Below are 25,425 nucleotides of genomic sequence, written 5' to 3'. Positions count from 1 at the left end.
ATCATCCCTAGGAGTCGTTTGATAACGCGGCTTCACGTTGGTCGTTTCGAATTGTCTTAGACACAGAACGGAGTCCCACAACAACCGAAGTTACTGTATTTCCCAAAGGGCGCATCTATATATTTCTGTTCCTTGTGTATCCTTGATAGGCCATCCCAGCCAAAGACTGCCCAACTGCGGACATCTAGTCTACATATAGTGTGTGTGTGTGTGTGTAGGCTACATATAGTAGGCTGTTGTTGCTTGTTTCTGCTTCCATCCATTCGACTGTGTTCAAAATTGTTCAGGTGAGTTATGTCGGTTTCCATGCTGCCAGCAAAACCTATAGGTCCTATGGTCTACACTAGATAATTGTACGGTAAAATTGCTACCACCACACAGGAGTTGAGTAATTATTGTTGTTGTTGTTGTTGCTGTTGTTGTTGTTGTTGTTAAATGTGTTGGTAGATCTCTTAAAAAGCAAAGGGTATCTTTAGAAAGCCGTTGTTGTGTAAACCGCCCTTTCGGCGACCGCCTTTACTTCAAAACGTCAAAAACTGACGGTTGACCGTCTGTTGTAAGTATTGCTTGTTTTCCGACTTTTGGTTTTGCTAAATTTTGTTTGTTTGCATGTATAATGTGTATTGTTTTTTTTTTTATTATTATTTAAAGGTGCAGTCTATGTTTGGTTTCTTAGATTTTTTTTTCTGTGTTTTATAATACTTTATTGAACGGTATCTACGGTACTTGATTGATCAGTGATGTGTGTGCTATGCGCGTACATGTGCCAGTGTGTGGTTGTGTTTATATGTTGGATGCTTTGTCCATTTGGGCTTCCCAAACCTTTAAATCGATTTATCTCCTTAAATATGGCTCTAATCGCGATTTGGGGGGCGTTCAGATGCTCGATATTTTCATACCAAAATTTCCCAGTGTGAATTATTTGAAAAACCTTTATTTGTCGGCCGGGGGGCTTCCCAAACCTTTAAATTGATTTATCTCCTTAAATATGGCTCCAATGGCGATTTGGGGGGTGTTCAGATGCTCGATATTTTCATACCAAAATTTCCCAGTATAAAATATTTCAAAAACCTTTATTTATCTCCTTAAATATGGCTCTAATCGCAATTTGGGGGGTGTTCAGATGCTCGAAATTTTCATACCAAAATTTCCCAGTATAATATATTTCAAAAACCTTCATTTGTCGGCCGGGGGACTTCCCAAACCTTTAAATCGATTTATCTCCTTAAATATGGCTCTTATCGCGATTTGGGGGGTGTTCAGATGCTCGATATTTTCATACCAAAATTTCCCAGTATAAAATATTTCAAAAACCTTTATTTATCTCCTTAAATATGGCTCTAATCGCAATTTGGGGGGTGTTCAGATGCTCGAAATTTTCATACCAAAATTTCCCAGTATAATATATTTCAAAAACCTTCATTTGTCGGCCGGGGGACTTCCCAAACCTTTAAATCGATTTATCTCCTTAAATATGACTCCAATCGCGATTTGGGGGGTGTTCAGATGCTCGAAATTTTCATACCCAAATTTCCCAATGTACTCTATTTCAAAAATCTTTATTTGTCGGCCGAGGGGCTTCCCAAACCTTTAAATCGATTTATCTCCTTAAATATGGCTCTAATCGCGAATTGGGGGGTGAAATTTTCATACCCAAATTTCCCAGTATAAAAAATTTCAAAAACCTTTATTTGTCGGCCGGTGGGTTTCGCAAACCTTTAAGTCGATTTATCTTCTTAAATATGGCTCTAATCGCGATTTGGGGGGTGTTCAGATGCTCGAAATTTTCATACCAAAATTTCCCAGTATAAAATATTTCAAAAACCTTTATTTATCTCCTTAAATATGGCTCTAATCGCAATTTGGGGGGTGTTCAGATGCTCGAAATTTTCATACCAAAATTTCCCAGTGTGAATTATTTGAAAAACCTTTATTTGTCGGCCGGGGGGCTTCCCAAACCTTTAAATTGATTTATCTCCTTAAATATGGCTCCAATGGCGATTTGGGGGGTGTTCAGATGCTCGATATTTTCATACCAAAATTTCCCAGTATAAAATATTTCAAAAACCTTTATTTATCTCCTTAAATATGGCTCTAATCGCAATTTGGGGGGTGTTCAGATGCTCGAAATTTTCATACCAAAATTTCCCAGTATAATATATTTCAAAAACCTTCATTTGTCGGCCGGGGGACTTCCCAAACCTTTAAATCGATTTATCTCCTTAAATATGGCTCTTATCGCGATTTGGGGGGTGTTCAGATGCTCGAAATTTTCATACCAAAATTTACCAGGATAAAATATTTTAAAAACCTTTTTTGTCGGCCGGGGAGCTTTCCAAACCTTTAAATCGATTTATCTCCTTAAATATGACTCCAATCGCGATTTGGGGGGTGTTCAGATGCTCGAAATTTTCATACCCAAATTTCCCAATGTACTCTATTTCAAAAATCTTTATTTGTCGGCCGAGGGGCTTCCCAAACCTTTAAATCGATTTATCTCCTTAAATATGGCTCTAATCGCGAATTGGGGGGTGAAATTTTCATACCGAAATTTCCCAGTATAAAATATTTGAAAAACCTTTATTTGTCGACCGGTGGGCTTCCAAAACCTTTAAATCGTTTTATCTCCTTAAATATGGCTCTAATCGCCATTTGGGGGGTGTTCAGATGCTGAAATCCGCCACGCAAATGCTACGTCATTCATGTATGCTCCCTACGAGTCGTTTGATAACGCGGCTTCACGTTGGTCGTTTCGAATTGTCTTAGACACAGAACGGAGTCCCACAACAACCGAAGTTACTGTATTTCCCAAAGGGCGCATCTATATATTTCTGTTCCTTGTGTATCCTTGATAGGCCATCCCAGCCAAAGACTGCCCAACTGCAGACATCTAGTCTACATATAGTGTGTGTGTGTGTGTGTAGGCTACATATAGTAGGCTGTTGTTGCTTGTTTCTGCTTCCATCCATTCGACTGTGTTCAAAATTGTTCAGGTGAGTTATGTCGGTTTCCATGCTGCCAGCAAAACCTATAGGTCCTATGGTCTACACTAGATAATTGTACGGTAAAATTGCTACCACCACACAGGAGTTGAGTAATTATTGTTGTTGTTGTTGTTGCTGTTGTTGTTGTTGTTAAATGTGTTGGTAGATCTCTTAAAAAGCAAAGGGTATCTTTAGAAAGCCGTTGTTGTGTAAACCGCCCTTTCGGCGACCGCCTTTACTTCAAAACGTCAAAAACTGACGGTTGACCGTCTGTTGTAAGTATTGCTTGTTTTCCGACTTTTGGTTTTGCTAAATTTTGTTTGTTTGCATGTATAATGTGTATTGTTTTTTTTTTATTATTATTTAAAGGTGCAGTCTATGTTTGGTTTCTTAGATTTTTTTTTCTGTGTTTTATAATACTTTATTGAACGGTATCTACGGTACTTGATTGATCAGTGATGTGTGTGCTATGCGCGTACATGTGCCAGTGTGTGGTTGTGTTTATATGTTGGATGCTTTGTCCATACCCGACTTATACTAACAGGTTGTCGACGATAAGTTTATGCATGTATGTACTGACGGTTACGGTGTAACAATAAAGCGCAAAAGTGTTAATAGTAGTACACACGGCAACCAGTATCTAAAGGATTTTGTTCGTTTCGTTTAGAATTATTGTTTTTCCTTGGATGTTTGTGTATTTGTATTTACGAGTGTAACCTACATACTAAACAGAATGTGTGTAAGTGTGGCTTAGATTATATTCTGTTAACATTTGGTTAGTGTTCTACTTTTAGGTAGCAGTTTTTCCAACAGGCTTTTATAGTTTTACTAGCAAGTGTCTCCTAACGGACGAGTATCACTAAATATCCTACCATGGTGTGTTTTTATGTGTGTTTGTAAATATACATCTGGAAGACTATATAACAATAGATTCATTGTAGATGAAACGGCGTAGATTATTTAGGTAACACACAAAATTCGAACAGATTTCGTTTCGTTCAACAAAGAGGCGCTAGAAATGAAGGCTTTCCTAGTGGTTATGTGTAATTTTACACTTGTTTTGGCACATCTTACTTGTGTTGTTTAAAAGCATCTTCGACGCTTCTTGCAGTGATCTGATCAAGCAAAACATGTCCAATTCGGGTGTGTCATTCAGAATGATGACGCTACACTAGTCCTAATGAGATCAACATCAAAATCTGCTTGGTAAAATATTCCCCTAAAGATAGGCAACAACAGGTCGATAGATAAATCGATGAATGTGCTACTTATCTAGATAAGTGTTTTCCTCTTACTTATCAGTACTGATTCGTTTGTTTACAGGCTACATATTACGAGTGGTAATGATTGTTCAGCGCGTGATGAAAAACTGCAAAAACTTCAACAACAAAACAAAATTGGCAACCTTAAGGCTTTCTGGAGAAACGAAAATAAAACAACTAAAACGTCAACTCAATAAATGATATTTTCATGCTTATAACCTTCCAATAAGAACCACCCGAAAGCGGCGGCGGTGGTGTCATCGCCGTTTGTGTTCCGCACAGCACAGACGATTCACCTTTAGTACTGTTTAACAACATGTTTACCTCGTACAAACTTAACCACAATTCTGAAATCATCAATCATCTGAGCTAACACTACGACTCCACAAAGAAGCTCTTATACACTAAAATTATGCCTATCAACTCAACGAACGAGAATAGCCTAGCTTTCTGCAGTGGAAACAGAAAATTTCCCTACCAACATACGCTCCTTCCTTACACATCCCTGGCATTGGCACCGTTCTAAAAGCAAAACAAAAACAAAGCTTTGAGACAAAGAAAACACTTAATCCCAGTTCCTTAAACCTGCACTGCTCTAAGCCGACTTTTGATTGGTGTTTAAAGCGCTTCCGCTTCCTGCTGCTTGAAGGTGTGTTTACCACCGCTTGTCACCTGTCATTAATTGTTAACATACGCGCAGCTTGCTTCTGCTTCTGGTTTGTTTGTTTGTTAGTGTGTATGTGTGTGTGTGTGTGTTTGTGATTGTAATGATTCTTAATGCTCTTGATCCTAACCTCTCACTTGCTATTTTATAGTTTATAGAAAAAGTATGTTCCTAAATTCTAGGTAAAAATCAAAGGCGCGAGTGACTAAGTTCATTCCTTTTCTTGCTTCGTTCGACTCCGACCGCTTGTGTATGCAACTCTTACCTAACTGATGCAGGGGGTCTCGCTAAGGACCCCCCCTCCGATCTTCGCTACTGTTCGTCTTCTTAACTGTGTAGACTTTTCTTTGTTTTAGTACTGTTGCTGCTGCTGCTGCTGCTGCTGCTGACCCATCTAAATAAATAATAACTTTTTCAACAGAAAAAATAAACATTCAAATGCAATTTGGGTTTCACGTGTGATAGATGCTCTTAAATAAAACAAACTATTCTTCTTCCCGTCTCCCGCTGCGGGGATGTAGCACTTTTCCACTTTGACTTATCATTTGTAAAGTTTTTGTTTTTGTTTACCTTCTCCTTACTTGTTTCCGAACAGTCTGTTTTGCTTATAAACACTTAAAAAAATTGACTATAAATAAAGCAGAATTAACTAGAGCTTTGATTTTAGGACTTATCCGACGAACGAAAAAAATAAACGAAACACTATCCACAAATGTAGCTATCAAAAAAGAATTAAACTAGATAAACTAGATCTGCTAGCTTGACTGACAGTTGGCAGCTGTCATCGTCGTCCTCGTCCACAAAGTCGACGCCTACTTGGAGTCCTTGGTGCTGCCCTGCTCGGCACGATATTACCGTACCCAGGAGGCCTTCTTCTTGTACTTTTTGAGCATCTTCACCGAAGAGGACGAAGACGAGGACGAGGAGGTGGTTTTGCTCTTCTTCGGCGGTGATGGCGACGAGTACTGACTCAGATCGTCCGGCGTGTAATAGCTGCGGTACGGTTGTGGCGGGGGTTGAACTACCACGCTGTATCCGGAGGGTGGCGTGCTTTCCAACTGTTGCTGTGACGGCTGCTGATGGTACGGAGACCGTTGGCCGGCCGGTGAGTCCTCGTACGGTTCGGCAGGTCTTTTCAACGAGGACGCAGGCATGGGCGAGTAGTTGGTGATGCCGGCCAGGTTCAGCAGGGCGTCCACGCCGGTCAGGCGCCGTTGCTCCTCCTGGTCGTCGATCACCAGGTTTTGGGTATGGCTGTGTTGGGAGGGAACCAGCGTTAGACGAGGCAGTTTTTTGGAATGTGACGGTCGTGGGACTTACCTTTCCTCACTGCTTTCGTACGCCGCATCGGACGAAGTTCCGTTGCTGTTGTTGTCGCTGTTGTTCTGACTGGAGCGTTCGCTCAGGCCGGGAGGTGGAATGCTGCCTCCTGCAGAGTACGTGTGGTCCTCGCTCGGCGAGGTCGTGATAACCGGAGGTGTTCTGAAACGGGTTTAATTTAAGGTTAGCTTTCTGGTTCAACGGGCAATTACAGGCGCATGACTTCGGAAGGGCTTCAGGAGAATTTTGGAGGGAATTTGAAGGAAAATGTTAGAAGATTTTCGTGGAACATCTCAAAACCCTTGGAACTAATATTTTCAGAAGTCACATTTCAAAAATAAAGATTGAAAATAGTCCAACATTATTGAGTGCGTCGATCTACGAACCGCTTCGAATATGGTGCCTCCACGGTACGCCATTTTAAAAAATTGGACGTGGGTCAAAAATGGCCGAAATCCCTGCACAAACTTGGTTCACTACCCTTAACAAGGGATAAGTCAGTCTGCCACGTTGTGTAAACACACTTCGACACACTTAAAACACCCACAAACACCATTACGTTGCATGATAAGGATTTTTTTTAAATCCATTCTGGCACCACTGCAAATACTGTTTACATTCGATTGTTAATTAGGTGTTGAGAAAAAAAACGAGCAAAAAACCGTGGTACCATCCTGCCGGGAAAGAAAAAAATTCTGGATCTGGATTGAAATCCAGAGAAAAGAAAATCCGAAACCAGTTGGGATCCACGAAAGCAGCAGCATCAGGAGGAACAGATGCTGAAAAAAGGTAAATGTCTCGCAAGAAAACCAAGACAAACGCGACGGAACAGTTTCTCATTGAAAATCGTAGGTTCTCACCAGCAGTGGGGCTGATCACGGCCCCACCATTTAATTGCAAATTGCACCAATTGCTTGGTCCTTGTTCCTGGGTGGCACGTGCCCATTCGTCTACCACCTGGTCGTATTAGCTCCAAATAACCTTCCCGTCGGTTTTGCTTTTTTATTAAACAAATAACAGCAAAGGAGTCGCAGGAGGCTCTCGGCTCTAGTCATTTTCAGCGTTATGTTATGGTTGAGGATATGGTTGCCAGAAAGTATATTTTTTCGGTTGAAGTTTTGACAGCCCGGTCATCACAATGAAACACCCAGAAACACCTTCCGGCACTCAAAAACACACATGAAACACAGTAAGCACAGACACAAGGTGGCAGAGTGACTTAAACCCTGATCCCTAACGAACAATGAAGCGAAGTTTCATGGAATTCTGAGAGGTAAAATCTGAAATTCGTTTAATTTTCCGTGTGGATTTGCTCAATTGCAGGATTATTTGGAAACTACACGGATTTGGAAACGGACCCGGACACGAAATTCGGGCGCATTTTCAGTTGAAACGACAAACGGAATTCCTACATGACAAATGCGTAACAAGTGTCAAGCAAAAATCTAATGGGATATCAAGCGAAGCTTTAACTAAGAACTGTAATATTCCTAAGCAAATTCAAGCGAGTTTCAACACAAACTCTAACAGAACTTGAGAATACGATTTGAGAGATTTTAAAAAGAAGTTCCAAAGGAATTTTAGAAGAAACTTCAAGGGAATTCAAGAATGGAATTCCAACGAGAGTTCAAGATAAATTCGATTCCCTTCAGGTGAAACTCAATGGGAATTCAAGACCAATTTATACGGGAATCTTTAAACAAAATAAGGTAATTTTAGGTAAAGAAAAAACAAGGATTTCAGTTGACAACGGAAGGTACCGCACAATATGTCCACGTTTCATCCTTAAATCTTTGTTATATACATGCCCGATGTTTCTAAATCATCTTGCCCCTTAAATACTACATTGCAGCCGATTTGATATATGTTGCGCATCTCTGGTGTGCAAGATGTACCAAATAGAGATGAAAATTTATGGAGGTATATCAATCATTTCCCAGGATACTTTCATGATCAGGTTGTGTTGATGTTCCTAGAGAATTTAAGATAAAATTCACATGAAATTCCAGAAGAATAACCAAGATCAATTCTAACAAATTTCACGGTTATCTCTGAAATAGTTCCAACAAAGCTAAAAATAAATTCCATTGATATTAAAGCACAAATTCCGATAGTTCCTACAAAGTCCCTACACAACTAAAGTAGCAATTCCACATTGGGAGGGAACATCAGGGAACGAACCAACATAATTCACCAACAACACCTACCCATTATGGAATCCCTCGGTGAAAATTTTTGGTCCATGCTTCAGAGCCAACATGGCGGTCGCCGCGTTCACGTCGTCGATCGTATCCGCGCTCCAGTCCCGTCCGATGATCTCCCCGGTGGTCCCGTTCGGCAGGATCACAGCACCGCCGGGAAAACCCCCATTCGACAGACCATTTGGTCCGGCGGCGGGTGGTCCCACCGACGACGGCGGTGGCGGTGGATGGTGGTACGCCACGTGGTAAGCTCCTCCACCGCCGGCAGGTGCATGGTGATGCTGTTGATGGTGAGGATGAGCATGCTGCTGGTGGGGAAGATCTCCGTCGTAGTCGATCGGAGTGGACGACCGGCTGAAATCGTCCCCATCCAGATCGGACGGATGTTGCTGCCCGTGTAGGTGGTGCTGCAGGTGAACACCGTTTTGTGCGTCACCCGGTGCCAAACGACTAGCAAGGTACGGAAAGTTGTCCTACGAAATCAAAACGCCATAAGTAAACTGTTGCCAGATTGAAGCGAATGGGCATCGACCTACCTTGGAATAACTACTGCCAACACTGCTAGTGGGGCTGTCAGTTGAGCGTTGATGCTGTTGCGCTTGCTGCTGGGCCTGCTGTTGCATTGCTTTGTAGGTGGTCTTATCGATTCCGGACCCGGAATGGAACGGCGATCGCGACAGTGCCTGGATCAGATTGGGCCGGTACTGCGGTTCGACCATCCACAGTGAACCTTTGCCGAGATTCTGCGGAAGAGGCGTACCCTCATCAAGCCCTGGTTGCGAAGACATCAACTGCCCACTAGTTGTACTTACCGCTGCCTTCTCCACCTTCTGGAAGCATTTGTTCAGCGACAAGTTATGCCGGACGCTGTTCTTCCATCCGGCCGGAGCGGTCTTAAAGTACGGAAAGTGCTGCACAATCCAAGCGTAGATCTCCTTCACCGGCAGGGCCTTTTGCTGGGCGTTCTCGATCGCCATGAAGATCAACGAGCTGACGGGGAAAACGAAAACCGGTTAGATTGATCATTGCTACGAATTATCCAGAGCTAGGAAACTTACCTAAAGCTGAACGGCGGTTTGCTGTGGACGTGAACTTGGGGATCGTATGGCACATTGGTCGGATGCTTTGCCTTCGGAGGCGATAGTTTTGCTTGCTGCTGTTGCTGAGGCTGCGGTGACGATGGAGGGTGCTGTGGAAGCACGTGAACTCCACCGTTCATCGATGGCCCCTGCTGGTGGTGCTGCGGCGATGGAGGTCTCATGTTGCTGCCACCGCCACCGTAGGTACTGCTGTATTCGTCACTGCTGACGTTTGGTGAGGTGGCCATCGACGGGTACCCGTTCTTCATCGGTGCCGACGGATACTGACGCTCGTCGATGACTTCCCCTTCCTCGTACTTCATTGTACTGTTGGCGAAATTTCTGAATTTTAAAAATCGGGATTGAAGCGCAACTCTCATGAGAGGGAACTCACCTGGACTGCTGTTTGATCGGTGTCTCGTAGGAGCTGCTGACCTGTTTCAACTGCTTCACGTGCTCCTCTCGCAGGTACTTTTTGTGGAAGTGCTGATGCGGCGTGCTGGCTCCACTGATATTTCCATTCTGTGCCGATCCGGTTGGATTCGGCGACGGCGCGGAATTGTACAGCGAAGAAGTGGACGAAGCGGACGAGGCGCAGGAAACTGTGGACGAAGGCGACTTCAGTTCCTTGTCGTCGGCGGTGATCAGCGGGTACTCGATGATAGTGTTCCCGTTGATGGTGGTGATCGTTTTGTGGCCGCCTCCGTTGCTAAGCTGGAACGTGTGATGAGTTGGACCACCGACCGTCAGATGGCGCCCATTGGACTGGATCGTTTCCGTACAGTAGACACCGATGCTCTGTTGGTTCAAAGAAAGCAGTTAGATGGGCTGTATAAATTGAAAGATGAATGTTGGCCTTACATGATCCGAGGATGAATTGGCGGAGGACGTGTTGTCCTCCGACACGCTGGAATCCTCCACAAAGTCACTGGTTGGCGATAGGTGACCGCCTGCTTGCCGAGGACTGTCCGGCGATGACACTGGGACCTTGGACAGATTTATTCCTGGAAAGCGAAAAAGGAAAGAATCGAATTTAGCATGGAGTAGTGTCAACCCTCGACGCCGACGACACCCGGATCGCTAACATGTGCATCATCCCACTTAAGTGTTCGCTTTTGTTCGCTGATTTTCGCCACAATAAACGACGATCGTAAAATAAATCGCAACCACTACACACCGCCAGCCGTACACCCATAGCATGCCATTTCGCTAATAGATCAATAATAACACACTGCTACTGCGATGCGTCTCTTTTTCCCTCATCTCCATCCGCATCGAAGCATGCTTGCTTTGTACCGTTCAGATCCTTGACAACAGCGAATTTTTCCGTCGAGTCATTGACTGTTGAGTTATTGGGCGCTTCCCAAACAGACAACGCATTCTACAGTATACACGCCAAGAAGGAATCAGGACCATTCGGGCCAATAACCTTTGTCTATTTCGGTTGATACCGAAGCCGACAACATCTCGTAATGGTTGCTACGGAAAAGAAAACAATTCGCACAGAAACTATTTTTGCATCGCGCGATGCATGGTGGCACGCATCATGCCGCCCGTCGACGACGATGGACCGTGCCAAAAAGTGATCCACCCACCGTGCTCTCGCCATTCTTCCTGCTCACAGCGGGCATGAGAAGATGCTTCACCTCCACCGAAAGCGAAAACTATTTCAACCAACCGACTCCCCCCCCCCCCCCTCCCATCTGTCACTTCGGGAAAAACGCAAAGCACGCTGCGATCACCACCGCCATCTTGTAAATAAAAATAAATCAAAAGAGAACGCTCCGTTGTTTACACTAACCTTTCAGCAGGTTCTTATCGTGCAGCCAAGTGAGCGGGGTCAGTTCCTCATCGTTGGTGTTGACTACGATGCTGGTCCCGGCACCATTGGTTGCCAGCACGGTTCCATTGCGGATCGAGTGCTGCAGATGATGATGGGCGGGATGATTATTGTTGTGACTATTATGGCTGCCGGTGCTGTGGTGACTGTGACTGCCACCGCTGGTGGTAATGACCACGTTGTTGTTGTTGAGGAAGTCGTGCTCCGCACTGCTCATATCCATCTGTTCCGTGGCGAGCAGCACAATGTTGCCGACGCCGTTCATGCCGTCCGTGGTGGCTGCGAAGGGGGGAAGACGGTGCAAAGTTAGTTCATGTTTGTTTCGATTCTAGGATATGGCATTTTTAGGACTTGAAGGACTTCGGAAGGTTTGTGGACTTGGCAGCGGTATAGGCAGAGTAGTGCAAGAAAAGATCGAATTTTTATTAATCTATGCAGGGCCACTGAGGTTCTTCAGATTTGGATAAATGGACAGTGAGTCAAATGGATGGCTGACCAATGGCAGTACTACCAACAATCAATACGAAACTAACGATTTTAAATTGGCTCACCACTTTAGTAGCCTATTGGTCCCAAGCAAACGATTAACGTACCCTATTCTAGTTGAAATTCTATTACTACACTATGTTTGTTTTGATTCGCTATGAAAGTTTGACAGATAACATCAGGGGTGTGTGGATTCATGCAGAACATGCAGGGGTGAGTGAAATAGCTTGGGACTGCTTGGGACCGTTGTTCTGGTACTGAGTGAGCCAAAAATAATAATGATTTTCTTCGGGACCCAGTGGTCTTAGAGTTACCTCTATGGTACTACCATAGAGGTAACTCTAAGACCACTGGGTCCCGAAGAAAATCATTATTATTTTTGGCTCACTCAGTACCAGAACAACCGTCCCAAGCAGTCCCAAGCTGTTTCACTCACCCCTGCATGTTCTGCATGAATCCACACACCCCTGATGTTAGCTGTCAAACTTTCATAGCGAATCAAAACAAACATAGTGTAGTAATAGAATTTCAACTAGAATAGGGTACGTTAATCGTTTGCTTGGGACCAATAGGCTACTAAAGTGGTGAGCCAATTTAAAATCGTTAGTTTCGTATTGATTGTTGGTACTACCAACAATCAATACAAAACCACATACGAAGTGTCAGACGACTAACTGGCGAAGAAATCAATTACAATAATGTGGTTCGCTGTAATAGAATTTTCTTAGAAGCTTGTGCCATCAGCCACCAGATGGGCTAGTATTTTTGTTTTGATTTAAACATAGTTGATTTTGTGTGCAATATGATCTTTGACAGCGTGCAAAGAGTGTATCATTTTGTCATTTTTTTATGTATTTCAGTTTGGAGTAGAGTGAAAGAGATAGAACCAAAACATTCTAGTACATTTAGTGTTGCCATGTGGTACAATCCAGTAGTAGTGGTGTTGCCATGCGGTACACTGAAAAATTGCAATAGCAGGTGCGTCACCAAAGTTTTCGAGCCGCTCCGTCTGTCACTTCGTTTGTGGTTGAATCATAGAAGTAACTCTAAGACCAGAAGGTCCTGAAGAAACGTGCTAAACTTTTTGGCTCAGCTCTGGTACTATCTTTGGTCCCAAGCTAATCGATGCACCCCTCGAAACATAGGAAAATCCACTAACCCCTCATTTTATCTGTCAAACTTTCATAGCGAATCAAAATAAACATAGTGTAGTAAAAGAATTTCGACTAGAATGGGGTACGTTAATCGATTTGCTTGGGACCAATAGGCTAGTCAAGTAGTGAGCCAATTTAAAATCGTTAGTTTCGAATTGATTGTTGGTACTACTCTAATTGAGAACGGATTGTAATCCTATAAACAACGAAACATACGAATAATCAACCGGTCAAACGTAAAATTGACTAAATGGACATGTGTGGTCAATTGACAATAATCTCGATGGATGGTCACACAAAATGCAGATCTACCCAAATTGATGTCAGAATGACCACTTGACCAGTACCAGCCGAAACTAAACGACGACTGACAAATTGGACAACTAATAGACGAGTGCACAAATGGATTTGAGTTCACTCACTCGACAAAAAGTGACACAACAGCGGGGCCCTGTTTACTAAAAATGAACACATATGTGTTCACTTTTAGTAAACAGGGCCCCGCTGTTGTGTCACTTTTTGTCGAGTGAGTGAACTCAAATCCATCCGTGCACTCGTCTATGGACATGAGTTACTAAACAAATGGATACGACTGAATCGAGTGGACAATTGACTTAACTGAACAAACTGGCTGAATTGGCCAAATACAGAGCTGATGTTTCATTAGATAGAAACTTACCAAATCAAGCTGAACATTGGATTAGGTCCTAAGTAACATTGATCGATTCTCTTCGTCGACTTTCTCTTTAGTTAATAACTTGAGCACCTAACCGTTTCTTGTTATGTGTGTCGCATTAGATGCTGCACGCTATTTCAAAATTACCCAAATTTGAAGGTTGACAACTATCCATTTAAAAAAATTTGTATGGACAATTGTCTACGCAAGGGGAGGGGGGGTCAAGAATACAAAAAAAAAACTTTCTACGTAGTTTATGAACAGGCCCTTACATGACCATGGGGATACAAAGAGAAAGTCGACCAAGGAAATCTGTCCATGTTACTTAGGACCTAATGCAATGTTCAGCTTGAAATGTCTATTAGGTTCTACAGCGTGACGTCACAAATGAACTTAGTGTTAATCGGCTGAACCTTTTTGACAGTTCAGTGGTACTGTTTACAAGCACTTAGTCGTTTTTTTCGAAAAACAATATTCCAAAATTTCCGAATTTCAACTTGAAAATTGTCAAGGAACAGCGCGTTGAAAGGATGTTGGTCGTGGACATTGCAGAAGTGTGGTTTACATCTCACTGCAGAATGAAAAATTATCGAGACAATCCACCCAAGAAAAAATCAACTAAGTTCACGTAAACAGTACCACTGAACTGTCATCAGATTGAGGTTAACCCCGACGGTGCAAAACCTAATATATACCAAAGCAGAAAGAGACTTTTAAGCGGTGCCGTGTTTACTAAAAATGAACACATGATGTAATACTCGCGTAACTTTAGAAAAGGTCCTATCAACTTTTATAAACAACTTGTTAGGCCCTTTTCTCACGAGCCAAAGAACACCCACGCAAACCAAACCACTATCGGAAAGGGGAGAATTGTTGGTTTGCATGGGCGTACTTCGGTTCGCGCGAAAAATGTCTAACAAGTTTTGTGTACATAAGTTGATAGGCCATTTTTAAATGTTACGCGAGTATTATTCATGTGTTCATTTTTAGTAAACACGGCACCGCTCAAACGTCAAATTTGTTTATGCAGTTCATCCCGTGCATTGGTCAATAGGTGAAGGATGGACATCAATGATGACGCAATAGATAATTTCTGACAACTGGACAACTCTCGCGTAACATTTGAAAAGAGCCTATCCTCGTTGATCGATTATCTTCATCGACTTTCTCTTTGGTTTATCACGGCAACATAAACGAATTTTTTGCTATGCTCGCAGCACAGTTCGACAGAAGATGATGTTAACTTGTGCCTGAAACAACACAAATTTCATATGCAGTCGGGTTATTCGCGAAAGAGAAAATCGATGAAGAGAATCGATCAACAATTACAGGCTCTTTTCACGGTTGTAGGAAAAAAGGTCGTGGGACACGTGGTCAAAGTACAAAACGTCGATTGAACTCAGAGGACAAAACGTCGAATGAACAAAAGGTCAAACGGACAAAATCTCAAAATGGACAAGAGGTCGAAATTGAGAAACTGAATTGAGGTTTAAAGCAAAATATTAACTTCACTGTTTTTTTTTTTTCAATTTCGTGCGGAGTGTGAGGTGAGAAAATTCGCTGTCACTAGTGAGGTGACAGTAGTCACCGCGAGTGAGGTGACTCTCCGTGCAAATTAAATTGTGACTATTGTCACCTCACTAATGACAGCGAGTCACCTCATCTCATACGCCTCACAGAATAGGGGCCTTATTACGGGTGTCACTACACGGTGATAAGCAAGTGATACTCAGAATAAGAGCCGTGATTGCCATACAAATCAAATGGGAATCACTTCATCGTGACAAGTGACAAGTTTTCACCGTGAAGTGACATCCGTAATAAGCCCCTAGACCTAAATTACTAGAAATTATAATTTAAAATCCATTCAGCTGACACTGGTTCTAGGTCAACAAGGGCTTCGTAAATTCTAGTCTCAATGGCATTTGCGGAGTTTAAACTACCTCAGAAAAGCAAACGTATTAAGTCTGTGCTGTCCCACAATTCTTCCGGTGTCCACATACATTCCTAAGCCACCTCATCAAAAATCAATATCCCTAGCTCCCTCCCCTTGTAAATACTCCCAGCACAGTTGCACTCTAAAATGCGATTTCCCATCAAGATTATGCCTCGAACTATGCACTTCAACATGGCAGCAACAATTACCAGGTCTCCTCCACCTGCAAACCCCTTCCGAAGACGTTTCGTAGTTGACAAGCTATGCCAGCATTTTTCCTTCCTTCAACCACCACAACCACACGTCACAATGTGCCCAAGTCCTCAAGCCCTAAAATTAGCGAAAGAAAACAGCAGAGAAAGCAGGAAAAGCGGCCTCACTCACTTATATAATTCTCGCCGAGATGTCCTTGCTGCAGTACCACCAATTTGGACGTCGCCGACGACGCCGACGAGGACAAGGACGGGGGTGGCGCCACGACCGTCGCCGTCGATGACGCTGTCGCAGCGTTGCTATGGCCCGCCGTTGCTATGCTACCCGAATTCATGATTGTAGCACTGTTTGGCGCAGCGTAAAATTGCTGCTGCCCTAGGTGACCATGATGGCTGTGATTACCGCCGCCGCCTACTCCGCCGTTCAGTGCAGTACTAGAGCTGATGCTGCCATTGTTTACGGAGGTGGTGGTAGCGGCATAGCTGTGGATTGGAACCATCGCGTGACCGTTGTGACTACCACCACCACCGCCACTACTCAGGTTAATCGTGTAGGTTTGATGATTGTTACTGTTTCCACCGCCGACACCACTACCACTAATTATGATATTGTTGTTGTGATTCTTAAAGCTAGTGTTGTTGTTGATTATTATGCTATGATTACTGCCTGCGCCACCACCGTTGGTGGCGCTGCTGATTGCACTACTGTTCTGATTGGTGTTGCCGGTTGTAGCAATAATGTGATGCTGCTGCTGCTGCTGCTGCTGGTGCTGTTGAGCCAGGTGCTGCTGCAGGATAAGCTGATGATTAGCTTCCATGGGAATCGACGAGAGCACCATGCTGGAGCCGATGGACGCTGAGGTTGCGTCTACTGAATGTCCCGGACCAGGACTCGAAACGGGTGACGAAGTTTCTACTGTAACGTGACCACCGATAATTGTACTTATTCCGCCTCCACCGCCGCCACCATCACCATCGTCGTGCGAAGGATGCCGCTCTGGAGACATTCTGAAAAAGGGGAAAAGAGACGAACGAAACGGATCAGTCAAACAGGAATGCAATTTAAAAGCAATTCGTAGCGACAAAAACCCCAAGCAGAGTGTAATTAAACGCACAGATTCTACAGCCGTCATGCCACTCGACGACGTGTATTCCGCAAGACAGACAAGACAGGACAGGACGCTGCAGCTAAATGGGAGCTGCAAAAATCCCAATCGATTTAATAACAACAAGAATCTCTTTCTCCTTTCACTCTCTCGCACACTCTCTTTTCCCGTGCCCTTTTCCCCTGTCCAGCGCGGTTGTGGCTTCGTTTCCTTCGTCTTTGAGGCAGAATTTTCTACCTGATTTTGATTTGTTTGTTTTTTTTTTTCCACCCCTGCTACCGCATTTGACGTGTCGAGTCCAGATGCAAATTTCCTTACACCCGTGCCCCGAAATGGACCCCAATAAACAAATACAGGTAGAAGGTTGCCCAGGCAACGACCCTAGCGGTAAACAAAAGCCATCAGCATAAACCGTACGCTACTTGACCTTGACCTTCTTTGAAATAGCCCTTGTTTTCCATTTGTTCGTTGCCTAGGATAAGCCAAAATATTTTCGCTATTTAGCTACATAGCTTCCGTTTTGATGCATTGGTAGGAACGGCTGCAGGACTTGTTTACGTTGGCAACCGCGCGCACGCCGCCCGCTTCGGTCTGAACAAATTCGTAAAGTTTTTTTTTCTCTCTCAAGAGGCCCAATAATGGCTTCTGATTTGTGCGCGTGTGTTCGTCAAACCGGTTCACGCGTCCAATGGGTATTTCTTCGCAATTTTTTATGCTTCGCTTGCCACTCTCTGCCTCGACGAACGTCAAAAAAAGTAAACAAGTTGGTGAGTTTTTGTGGCTCCCTGAAACATCATGTGCGTGCCTCACTTTCTCATTCAAAGGGTGCGTCCTCTCGAGGATTCTCTGAACCATGGTGGGTATATAAATGGTGATACAGCTTTGTCAATATATAGGCGAGGAGGTCGCGGGGGGGAAAAGTGCGGTTTTAGAGCAAATTGTAAACAAACTCGGTCGCTGTCCCATACAAAAATCCAACATGGCTGAATCATGAATTTGACACATTAGAACACCTATATGTAGTCACCTTGCTCTGAACTGAACACAGAGAGAAGGTTGCCAAAATACTTGCACCTCCCAATTCTCCATTAATGTAATGATGCCGTGTCCCACATCTAACCGTTTTATATCCCATGTCAAATCCCCGCACAAGTTATTCCCAACCCTGGCCATGATAACATTCCACGAAACCCTATTATAGATACGTCAAAGCTTGTTTGCCATACCGACGGCCGACGAACGTTCAATTATAGGAACGTCAAGTCAAGGCCTGCCTTGTTGAGCATGGGACAGCGCAGAAGAGGAAGATAAGCTATTAATCCCCGGTGACAAATTCCGCTTGATTAAACTCACATATCGAAAACCGAGCAAAAGAAGACAGAGGCAAAGTCAGGAAGCATTAAAAAAATTGGGCAACTTATGACATAATTGGTGTCACCCCTTGATTCGCACCCATGGGCGCCGACTTTGGGGGAGCACAACATCTTGTGTGCCATCGATTGAACAGCTTAAACAGCAGTTACCCACTGAGTTCTACCAACAATCAATACGAAACTAACGATTTTAAATTGGCTTACTACTTGACTACCCTATTGGTCCCAAGCAAACGATTAACGTATCCCATTCTAGTCGAAATTCTAGTACTACGCAATGTTTGTTTTGATTCGGTATGAAAGTTTGACAGATAAAATGAGGGGTGATTGGTTTTTCCTATGTTTCGAGAGGTGAATCGAATAGCTTGGGACCGAAGATAGTACCAGAGCTGAGCCAAAAAGTTGAGCACGTTATTTCGGGACCTTCTAGTCTTAGAGTTACATCTATGGTTCTATGGTAAGGAAGTCTTCGCACCCGTGGCCCGACAAGCAACTCTGCGAACCTTTTTCGCGATTACCTCGAAGCGGAAGTTGATCGTTCGTCATCTGGACGTCAAGACGGCGTACCTCTACGGTAGCCTTGAGGAAGAAATTTTTATGCGGCAGCCGCCGGGATACATGAAGACTTAGTGTGCCGTTTAAAACGGAGCATCTATGGTCTTCGGCAGTCCGCTCGATGTTGGTGTAAGAGGCTCCAGGACGTCCTACTGAGAAACGGATTCAAGAGATCTAGCGCGGATCCGTGCCTGTACATTAAGCTGGTAGGAAAAGTCAAAGTGTTCTTCATAGTCTATGTCGACGACATTCTTCTGGCGTCGTCTGCAGAAGGGGAACTGGAGAAATGCATCGAATACACAGTTCGAAAAGTAGTGTAAATTTCTGTTCAATATGATGCACACAAATGGAGCGTCATATTTCATATAAGTTTACATTATATATCATGTAAAGTTCTAGCACAATTCATGCAATGTAGCAAATATTGTATACAAACCCCATCTTTGTAAACAATATTGTTTACAAGTTGCTCGGTTGTGTGAAATTAAATTTAAGTTTACGTGAATGAATGTTTACATCACAATTAAAATTCAGAATTTTTATCTGTGTACCTAAGCGCGGAGTTTGAGCTAACGTCCCTGGGTCAACCACGACATTTTCTGGGGATAGAGATAGTTATGAAGAGAGGCGTCTATCACGTGCGCCTGATGAACTATGTCGACAAGCTGATTGAACGGAACGGAATATCTGAAGCCAAGGAAGCAAAAACACCTATGGATGTTGGATATACGAAAACGAAAGATACAAGCGCACCGTTGAAGGACCCTACCGTGTACCGTAGTCTCGTTGGTGGGCTGCTGTACTTAGCAGTCATAGCCAGGCCGGATATTGCTGCAGCTGCGGCCATCCTTGGTCGAAAATTTGCAGAGCCAACAGAGAACGATTGGACCGCAGCCAAACGGGTCCTGCGGTTCTTGAAAGGGACGAGGTGGAGAACCCAATCAAGAGTTGGTTGGCTATTCTGATGCCGACTGGGCTGGAGACCTGGCCACCAGGAAGTCAACAACCGGATTTGTGTTTGCATACTGTGGTGGCGTAGTTTCTTGGACCAGCCGTCGTCAATCGAGTGTCACGTTATCATCAATGGAGGCCGAATACTACGCCCTCAGCGAAGCCTGCCAAGAAACAATATGGATTCGGCAACTACTCAACGACTTCGGTGAAAGGCAGGAACATCCGACCGTGGTTAAGGAGGACAACCAAGGTTGTCTCGCCTTTGTGAGATCAGAAAGAAGCAACAGACGCTCGAAGCATATCAACACTGGGGAGCATTTCGTGCAGGAGTTGTGCCTTAAAGGAGAGGTGGTGCTGGAATACTGCCCCACAGATCAAATGTTGGCAGACATCTTTACGAAGCCACTTGGACCACAGAAACATCAGACCTTTCGTGAGATGCTCGGGCTTGGCGTCGAGCAGTGAGGACATCGCATTGAGGGGGAGTGTGGAACGGGAGCACTGCTTGTTCCTCACCTGGTAAGCACACACCATGCACCCTACTACCGTGAGCGCACCTATCGAATATGCACATCTGGCATCCCGCCACTGAGTTTGACATCTATCCATGGCCATCTTTAATCGCAAACGTGTTTTTCCGACTATCAAGCAGCTAAATAAAGTTATGCTTTTAAATCGTATTTTCGCGTAATAAAACCGATTATTTCTTGTCCGAATCGACCATTCCAGCTTCCAATAGTCCACCTGAACTCTTGTCGTCACTCAGACGAGATTCGTTCCTACAGAGATACGTACTGCAAACGTGCTTAAACTGATGGTTTGTTTTTGAACTCCATGTACTTACAAAAACCTGTTTACACTCAACGATTTCGTCGATCGCATTCCGAACCAGATCTTCTAGCCATATGACCAACTCTCGTTGGAGGTAACCCGTTACGGCCGTCTTGACAAAACCACAAGCTGAAGGGGTTTTCTTTGCGTATCAAATTATATGGACTGAGTATTGTTAGTTTGATTGGATTCATGATGCAGAAAATACTTACAGATTTTCTAAATGAGACATGTCACAATCCACGAACTTATTAGGCTTTACATTGGAGTAAACAAAGGATTCATTCTTAGCAACGATTAACAAAACGTCAAAACTTGACAGTGATGCCATTTTATATTATATTTTTTGTGTGGTACTTGTCAACGTATGCCCTAACGTGCCGAAAAGTGTGCCATGATGTGTTTCGGCACAGTGTGCAGAGTTGATTACCCCTTGTTTCCGCCGGACAAGACATCAGTCTTGACAGACACGTTCTCGATAATCGGCCGATCAACAACAGAGGGATTTTCGAACATTTTAATTTATTCTCGAAGTGTGAAATTTAAGGGCAAATTCACCAAATGGACCCCTCTTTATTCTCAAAAATTCGGCGTCTCTGCTTTCTACGACATCTTTCCAAATTTGCTTTCGTTCCACGCCGAACTTTGCTGCTGCCATGTTGGTATCTCAGATGTGCCGAAAGCGAAAAACGATGGACTTGTAAAAAAAAGAATAACACACGACCTCCACAACGAGACCCCGCCTGCTGCACTCTCCTCCCTCCCCGGAGACAAAAAGGAGAAAGGCGTCCACTGCAAATTTCGATCAAACTGGTTAAGCACAATGTTGTCCTTTTTTTCCGCCACAACCGGAGTGGTTCAATAACCTCCCTCCTGAATTGCTGCGGGGAGTAATAATATTTTTTGGAATACAGCCCTGAATGGAGTGACGAGCACGAAAGCATATAAGCAAACTCCTATCGCGAGTCAGAGTAGAGAACTGTACCGCCTTATTAAAATATCAAAGGAACCCGTTCAAGTGCTGCACACTTTGTCAAGTGCACCGCGGGGCTGCTCCCCATTTTTTTTTTTGTAAGCTATGTTCACACATCTATACAGCAACAGCAAGCACTTATTCGGTCCTGCTGTCATTTGTTCCTGCAAGGTATGCTACGCTCGATGAACGGACACTCAAACTCACACCCGCGTCCGCTCCGCAAGGGATCAGCATTCAAGCTACATGTGCACTCCAAGTTTACCGTCTCTAAGCACATTGATATGCTAGCTTCCTAGCCTTGGTAGGTATTTCCTTGTTTCTTTTTTTTTCTAAAAAGTGGGAGGCTACTATGCCACTGCTGCCTGTATCCACGTGATGGGAAAACTATAAACAAAAATAGCTGTTTTTTCCTGTCCTTCAAATGGCAACGCTTTTCCCGGTATGTATCTACTGCCGTCGTCAGCATTGAAGACATTCAAAAGGTATCCAGAGTACACGTGTAAAGTAGGTATGTGGCATTTTGAAAAATCCATTATTCAACAGAACCTTGCAGGCGAAATGTGAGCTTCAATCAAGCACAAATTCAGCGCACCGCATTCTTTTCATTTCCCATGCGGCTTGGATATTATCCTTTCAATCCAAGATAAGCCAAAAACAAGGTTTCTAATTTACAATAACACCATTTCGATAACAAGCGTCATTCTGACAGTTCTTTACTGTTAAAATGCCAGTATGTTGCATGCAATCGGCCGGCAGTGCTGGTTTTGGGATGAAAATAGCAATACACCCGACCTCATTCTTCTCGCACGAGGCACGACGAACACACAAACACACACACACACGCCCATTCAATATGGCAACACGGTTCAGTGATCATGTAGGTTTTACTGAAAATTTCAATAAAACAAAAACACACAGAAAACTCCCCCATCGGTTCGCGGAGCCACCGTGCGTTGCGATTTCTGATTGTTTATAATTGGAAATCAATCGGACCAAACTACGCATCTGTTTATTGCTCTCTGTCGCTCTTTCTGTGCTCCCATTTTCCTCTTCCCCCCAAGAAGTAGACGCCATGCACTCACCGACCGACACTCACCCACTCGTTCGTAGGTCGGTAGCTGAGAACTACCTTCACAGTAGGCTTGGCAGCAGGTATTTACATGTTTCCATTTGTTTGCGGCGGCACACGGATTTTCCTTTCGGTTTATTTTTTTTTTTATCTGTTTCGATTTTTCCTAGTTGTTCGGAGGGAAGGCGGATGGGATTATTTGTCCGCATTTGCTACCGCTCGACTTGCGACTCACACAGCGCACGGTTGTTGATGTGTTGCCATAGCCGTCTAGTGACCTTCAGGCCGCCAAACAACATCGGGGGAAAAATCAACCCGACGGAAGTAGGCACCGAGTTGGTTTATTTCTTTTTCTTTTGTTTTTAATTTTCTAGGTCATTTGGTTACGATAGCATAACGCCCCCTATGGACTGAAGGATTCCAGAGGCAACGCGCTGGTGAAAGGAAAGGGCGTAATGGAACCGTAGTCAAGGGATACAGCCAAGTCGTTGTTGCACAATCGATTGAGGTTCTGGAGGAAAATGTGACAGGTGATGGAATTTGGTTGAAATTTTTAGCAGCTACCGGGATGGTGAGTTATTCCGCGTACTTAACGCGAGAGTTAAATTTTTATCTCTTAAGAAACTTGGGAAAAAAGAGAAAAGTTACCGTCAAATGTATCATTTGATAGGCTTTCCGTTAAGAAATATAAGATTTGTTAAAATCAGTACAGGAATTTACGTATTCCGGTCAATTTTAGCAGCTTCCGCACTTCTATAGTCAATTTCTCAGCATCACGCACACATGTGACGTGTTTGTTTGTTTACATTTATCTGCTGCTTGCTATTTTATTCATTCCAATCAATAAAATCATCAAAAACGGGTTGAAAACGTTTTAACAACGCTCCAAACTTCACAGGTAAGTGCAGCTATTGTCGGCAGCCTCTTCTCTTTTTCTTCGGCAACCTATCCCTTTGAACTGCCAGTTTGCCATTTTAAAGCCAGTTTGGAAAGTCTTGACCAATTTTACTTGTTTAATTTATTTTTGAAATCTCTAGGACCATTTTGACGTTTCAATAATAATTGTAGTAATCTGTTGCGAAAGAGAAAGTCGATGGAGAGAATCGATCAAAGCAGATAGGAGCATTTGAAATGTTCATCGAGAAATAATTGAAGCAATGCTCTTTATCTCTAATCTCTGTACAGTTGAAATTCACATCCGGAAAAACAGTGGAATTTTCAAGCTGTGCGACCTTAGCGTCCGAAGATCGCGAATTTTTCAAAACAACAACAATCTAATGTAAACATTATTAGCAGTGGTGCCAGAATTGATTAAAACATTTGCTTATCATGCGGCGGAAGGCTGTTTGTGGGTGTTTGAAGTGTGCCTAAGTGTGTTTTTGTGGGTGTTAGCACAATGTGCATTTCATCGTTTTGTGGCTCTTATTTAGATTTTAAGGTCATTTTGACGTTGCAAGTTGACACGGAGTGGCATTTTTGTAAAATATTTAATCGTTTTAAGGTGCGTTTCTAATTATATCGTTTTGATACTACCCATGTGGTTTCAATGCCTCTTTCAATGTTTGGCATTATTTTATTCTTTACTATTTTGGCATTGTTCGCATTGGGCTCGGACCAATTTACAAAACAAATTTCCACAGCGGCGTAGTATCAACAATCAATACGAAACTAACGATTTTAAATTGGCTCACTACTTGACTAACCGATTGGTCCCAAGCAAACGATTAACGTACCCCATTCTAGTCGAAATTCTAGTACTACGCAACGTTTGTTTTGATTCGCTATGAAAGTTTGGCAGATAAAATTAGGGGTTATTCGATTTTCCTATGTTTCGAGGCGTGAATCGATTAGCTTGGGACCGAAGAGAGTACCAGAGCTGAGGCAAAAAGTTGAGCACGTTATTTCGGGACCTTTTAGTCTTAGAGTTACCTCTATGGTAGTATTCTACAGCAGCTTGAAATTAAATTTATTGTTATTAATTTTAGTTCATTTTTATAATTAATTTCATCTAACATTTATTGTTTCCTAATTCCACTTCTATCTTTACAGGTTAAGTTCACCGTAGCTCAATCTTTCCACGATCCACTACTGCATAAACCCAAATGTTCATTTATTTTCTACCGAATAATCTGTTTAACTTACATCCGAATGTGTATTTATCAAACCAAGATGTTTTGCACCACGGACCAAACCATCTCTCGAATAACTAACTCGAAAACTATTCCAATTATTTGTTGAATTTCTTTACACTGCTTACAATCGATTTGCTAGTTACTGTTTATTTTTATTTATGCTACTCTCTCGCACTCTCATTCGCTTCATTTCCACCCGGTCCGTCATTGACGTTTAGGCGCAACGTTCATTGTGCTCCGCAGGTACGGCACGGCGCAAGGTTTGTGAACAGTGCTCGGCGGTGCGCACAGGCGTTTTCAACCAATGCCAAATTTTGCAGTTTGAATGTTTTATTTTTGGTGTTTAAAAGCCTTTTTTATTAAGTTTTTACGATCATTTTGGCCTTACAATATCCGTATTCAATATTGGTGGGTCGCGATCATATAAAAAAATATTAAAGTGAGTCGCAAACGACAAGAGTTTGAGAACCACTGAATTAAGATGCTAGAAGTTCTCTCTGTTATTGATCCGCCGATTTTCGAGAAGGTGTCTGTCATAATTGATTCCTTGTCTGTCAGAAATAAGTCTGCTGGAATCAAGGTTGTTCTATAGCTGTCAAACCCTTTACATTCAGG

General features: G+C 43.3%; 1 protein-coding gene across 8 annotated transcripts in view; it reads right to left on the bottom strand.

The window, feature by feature from the left end:
* Nucleotides 1–4,431: 4,431 nt before the first annotated feature.
* LOC135704755 (putative uncharacterized protein DDB_G0277255) overlaps nt 4,432–25,425 on the bottom strand; it is a 159,192-nt gene continuing 138,198 nt past the window's right edge. For 4 of the 8 annotated variants that reach the window (XM_065226239.1, XM_065226240.1, XM_065226238.1 and 1 more), the window contains 9 exons: nt 15,987–16,822; nt 11,312–11,629; nt 10,372–10,514; nt 9,905–10,308; nt 9,490–9,852; nt 8,968–9,421; nt 8,438–8,904; nt 6,231–6,392; nt 4,432–6,164 (listed from right to left, as the gene is read on the bottom strand). In XM_065226239.1, the coding sequence (XP_065082311.1) occupies nt 5,762–6,164; nt 6,231–6,392; nt 8,438–8,904; nt 8,968–9,421; nt 9,490–9,852; nt 9,905–10,308; nt 10,372–10,514; nt 11,312–11,629; nt 15,987–16,821 (3,549 nt within the window). In that variant the 5' untranslated portion in view covers nt 16,822 and the 3' untranslated portion in view covers nt 4,432–5,761. Of the gene's footprint in view, nt 6,165–6,230; nt 6,393–8,437; nt 8,905–8,967; nt 9,422–9,489; nt 9,853–9,904; nt 10,309–10,371; nt 10,515–11,311; nt 11,630–15,986; nt 16,823–16,929; nt 16,985–25,425 lie in introns of those variants that run through there. The other 4 variants (XM_065226244.1, XM_065226245.1, XM_065226242.1 and 1 more) reach the window with 4 other exon arrangements.

Source organism: Ochlerotatus camptorhynchus, unplaced genomic scaffold (genome assembly GCF_037179485.1).
Source record: "Ochlerotatus camptorhynchus isolate MF236.1 unplaced genomic scaffold, CSIRO-AGI_Acam_v1.1 ptg000247l, whole genome shotgun sequence".
Taxonomy (NCBI): domain Eukaryota; kingdom Metazoa; phylum Arthropoda; class Insecta; order Diptera; family Culicidae; genus Ochlerotatus; species Ochlerotatus camptorhynchus.
The sequence above is the reverse complement of the archived record's forward strand: the minus strand, read 5'-3'. Positions and strand labels throughout refer to the sequence as shown.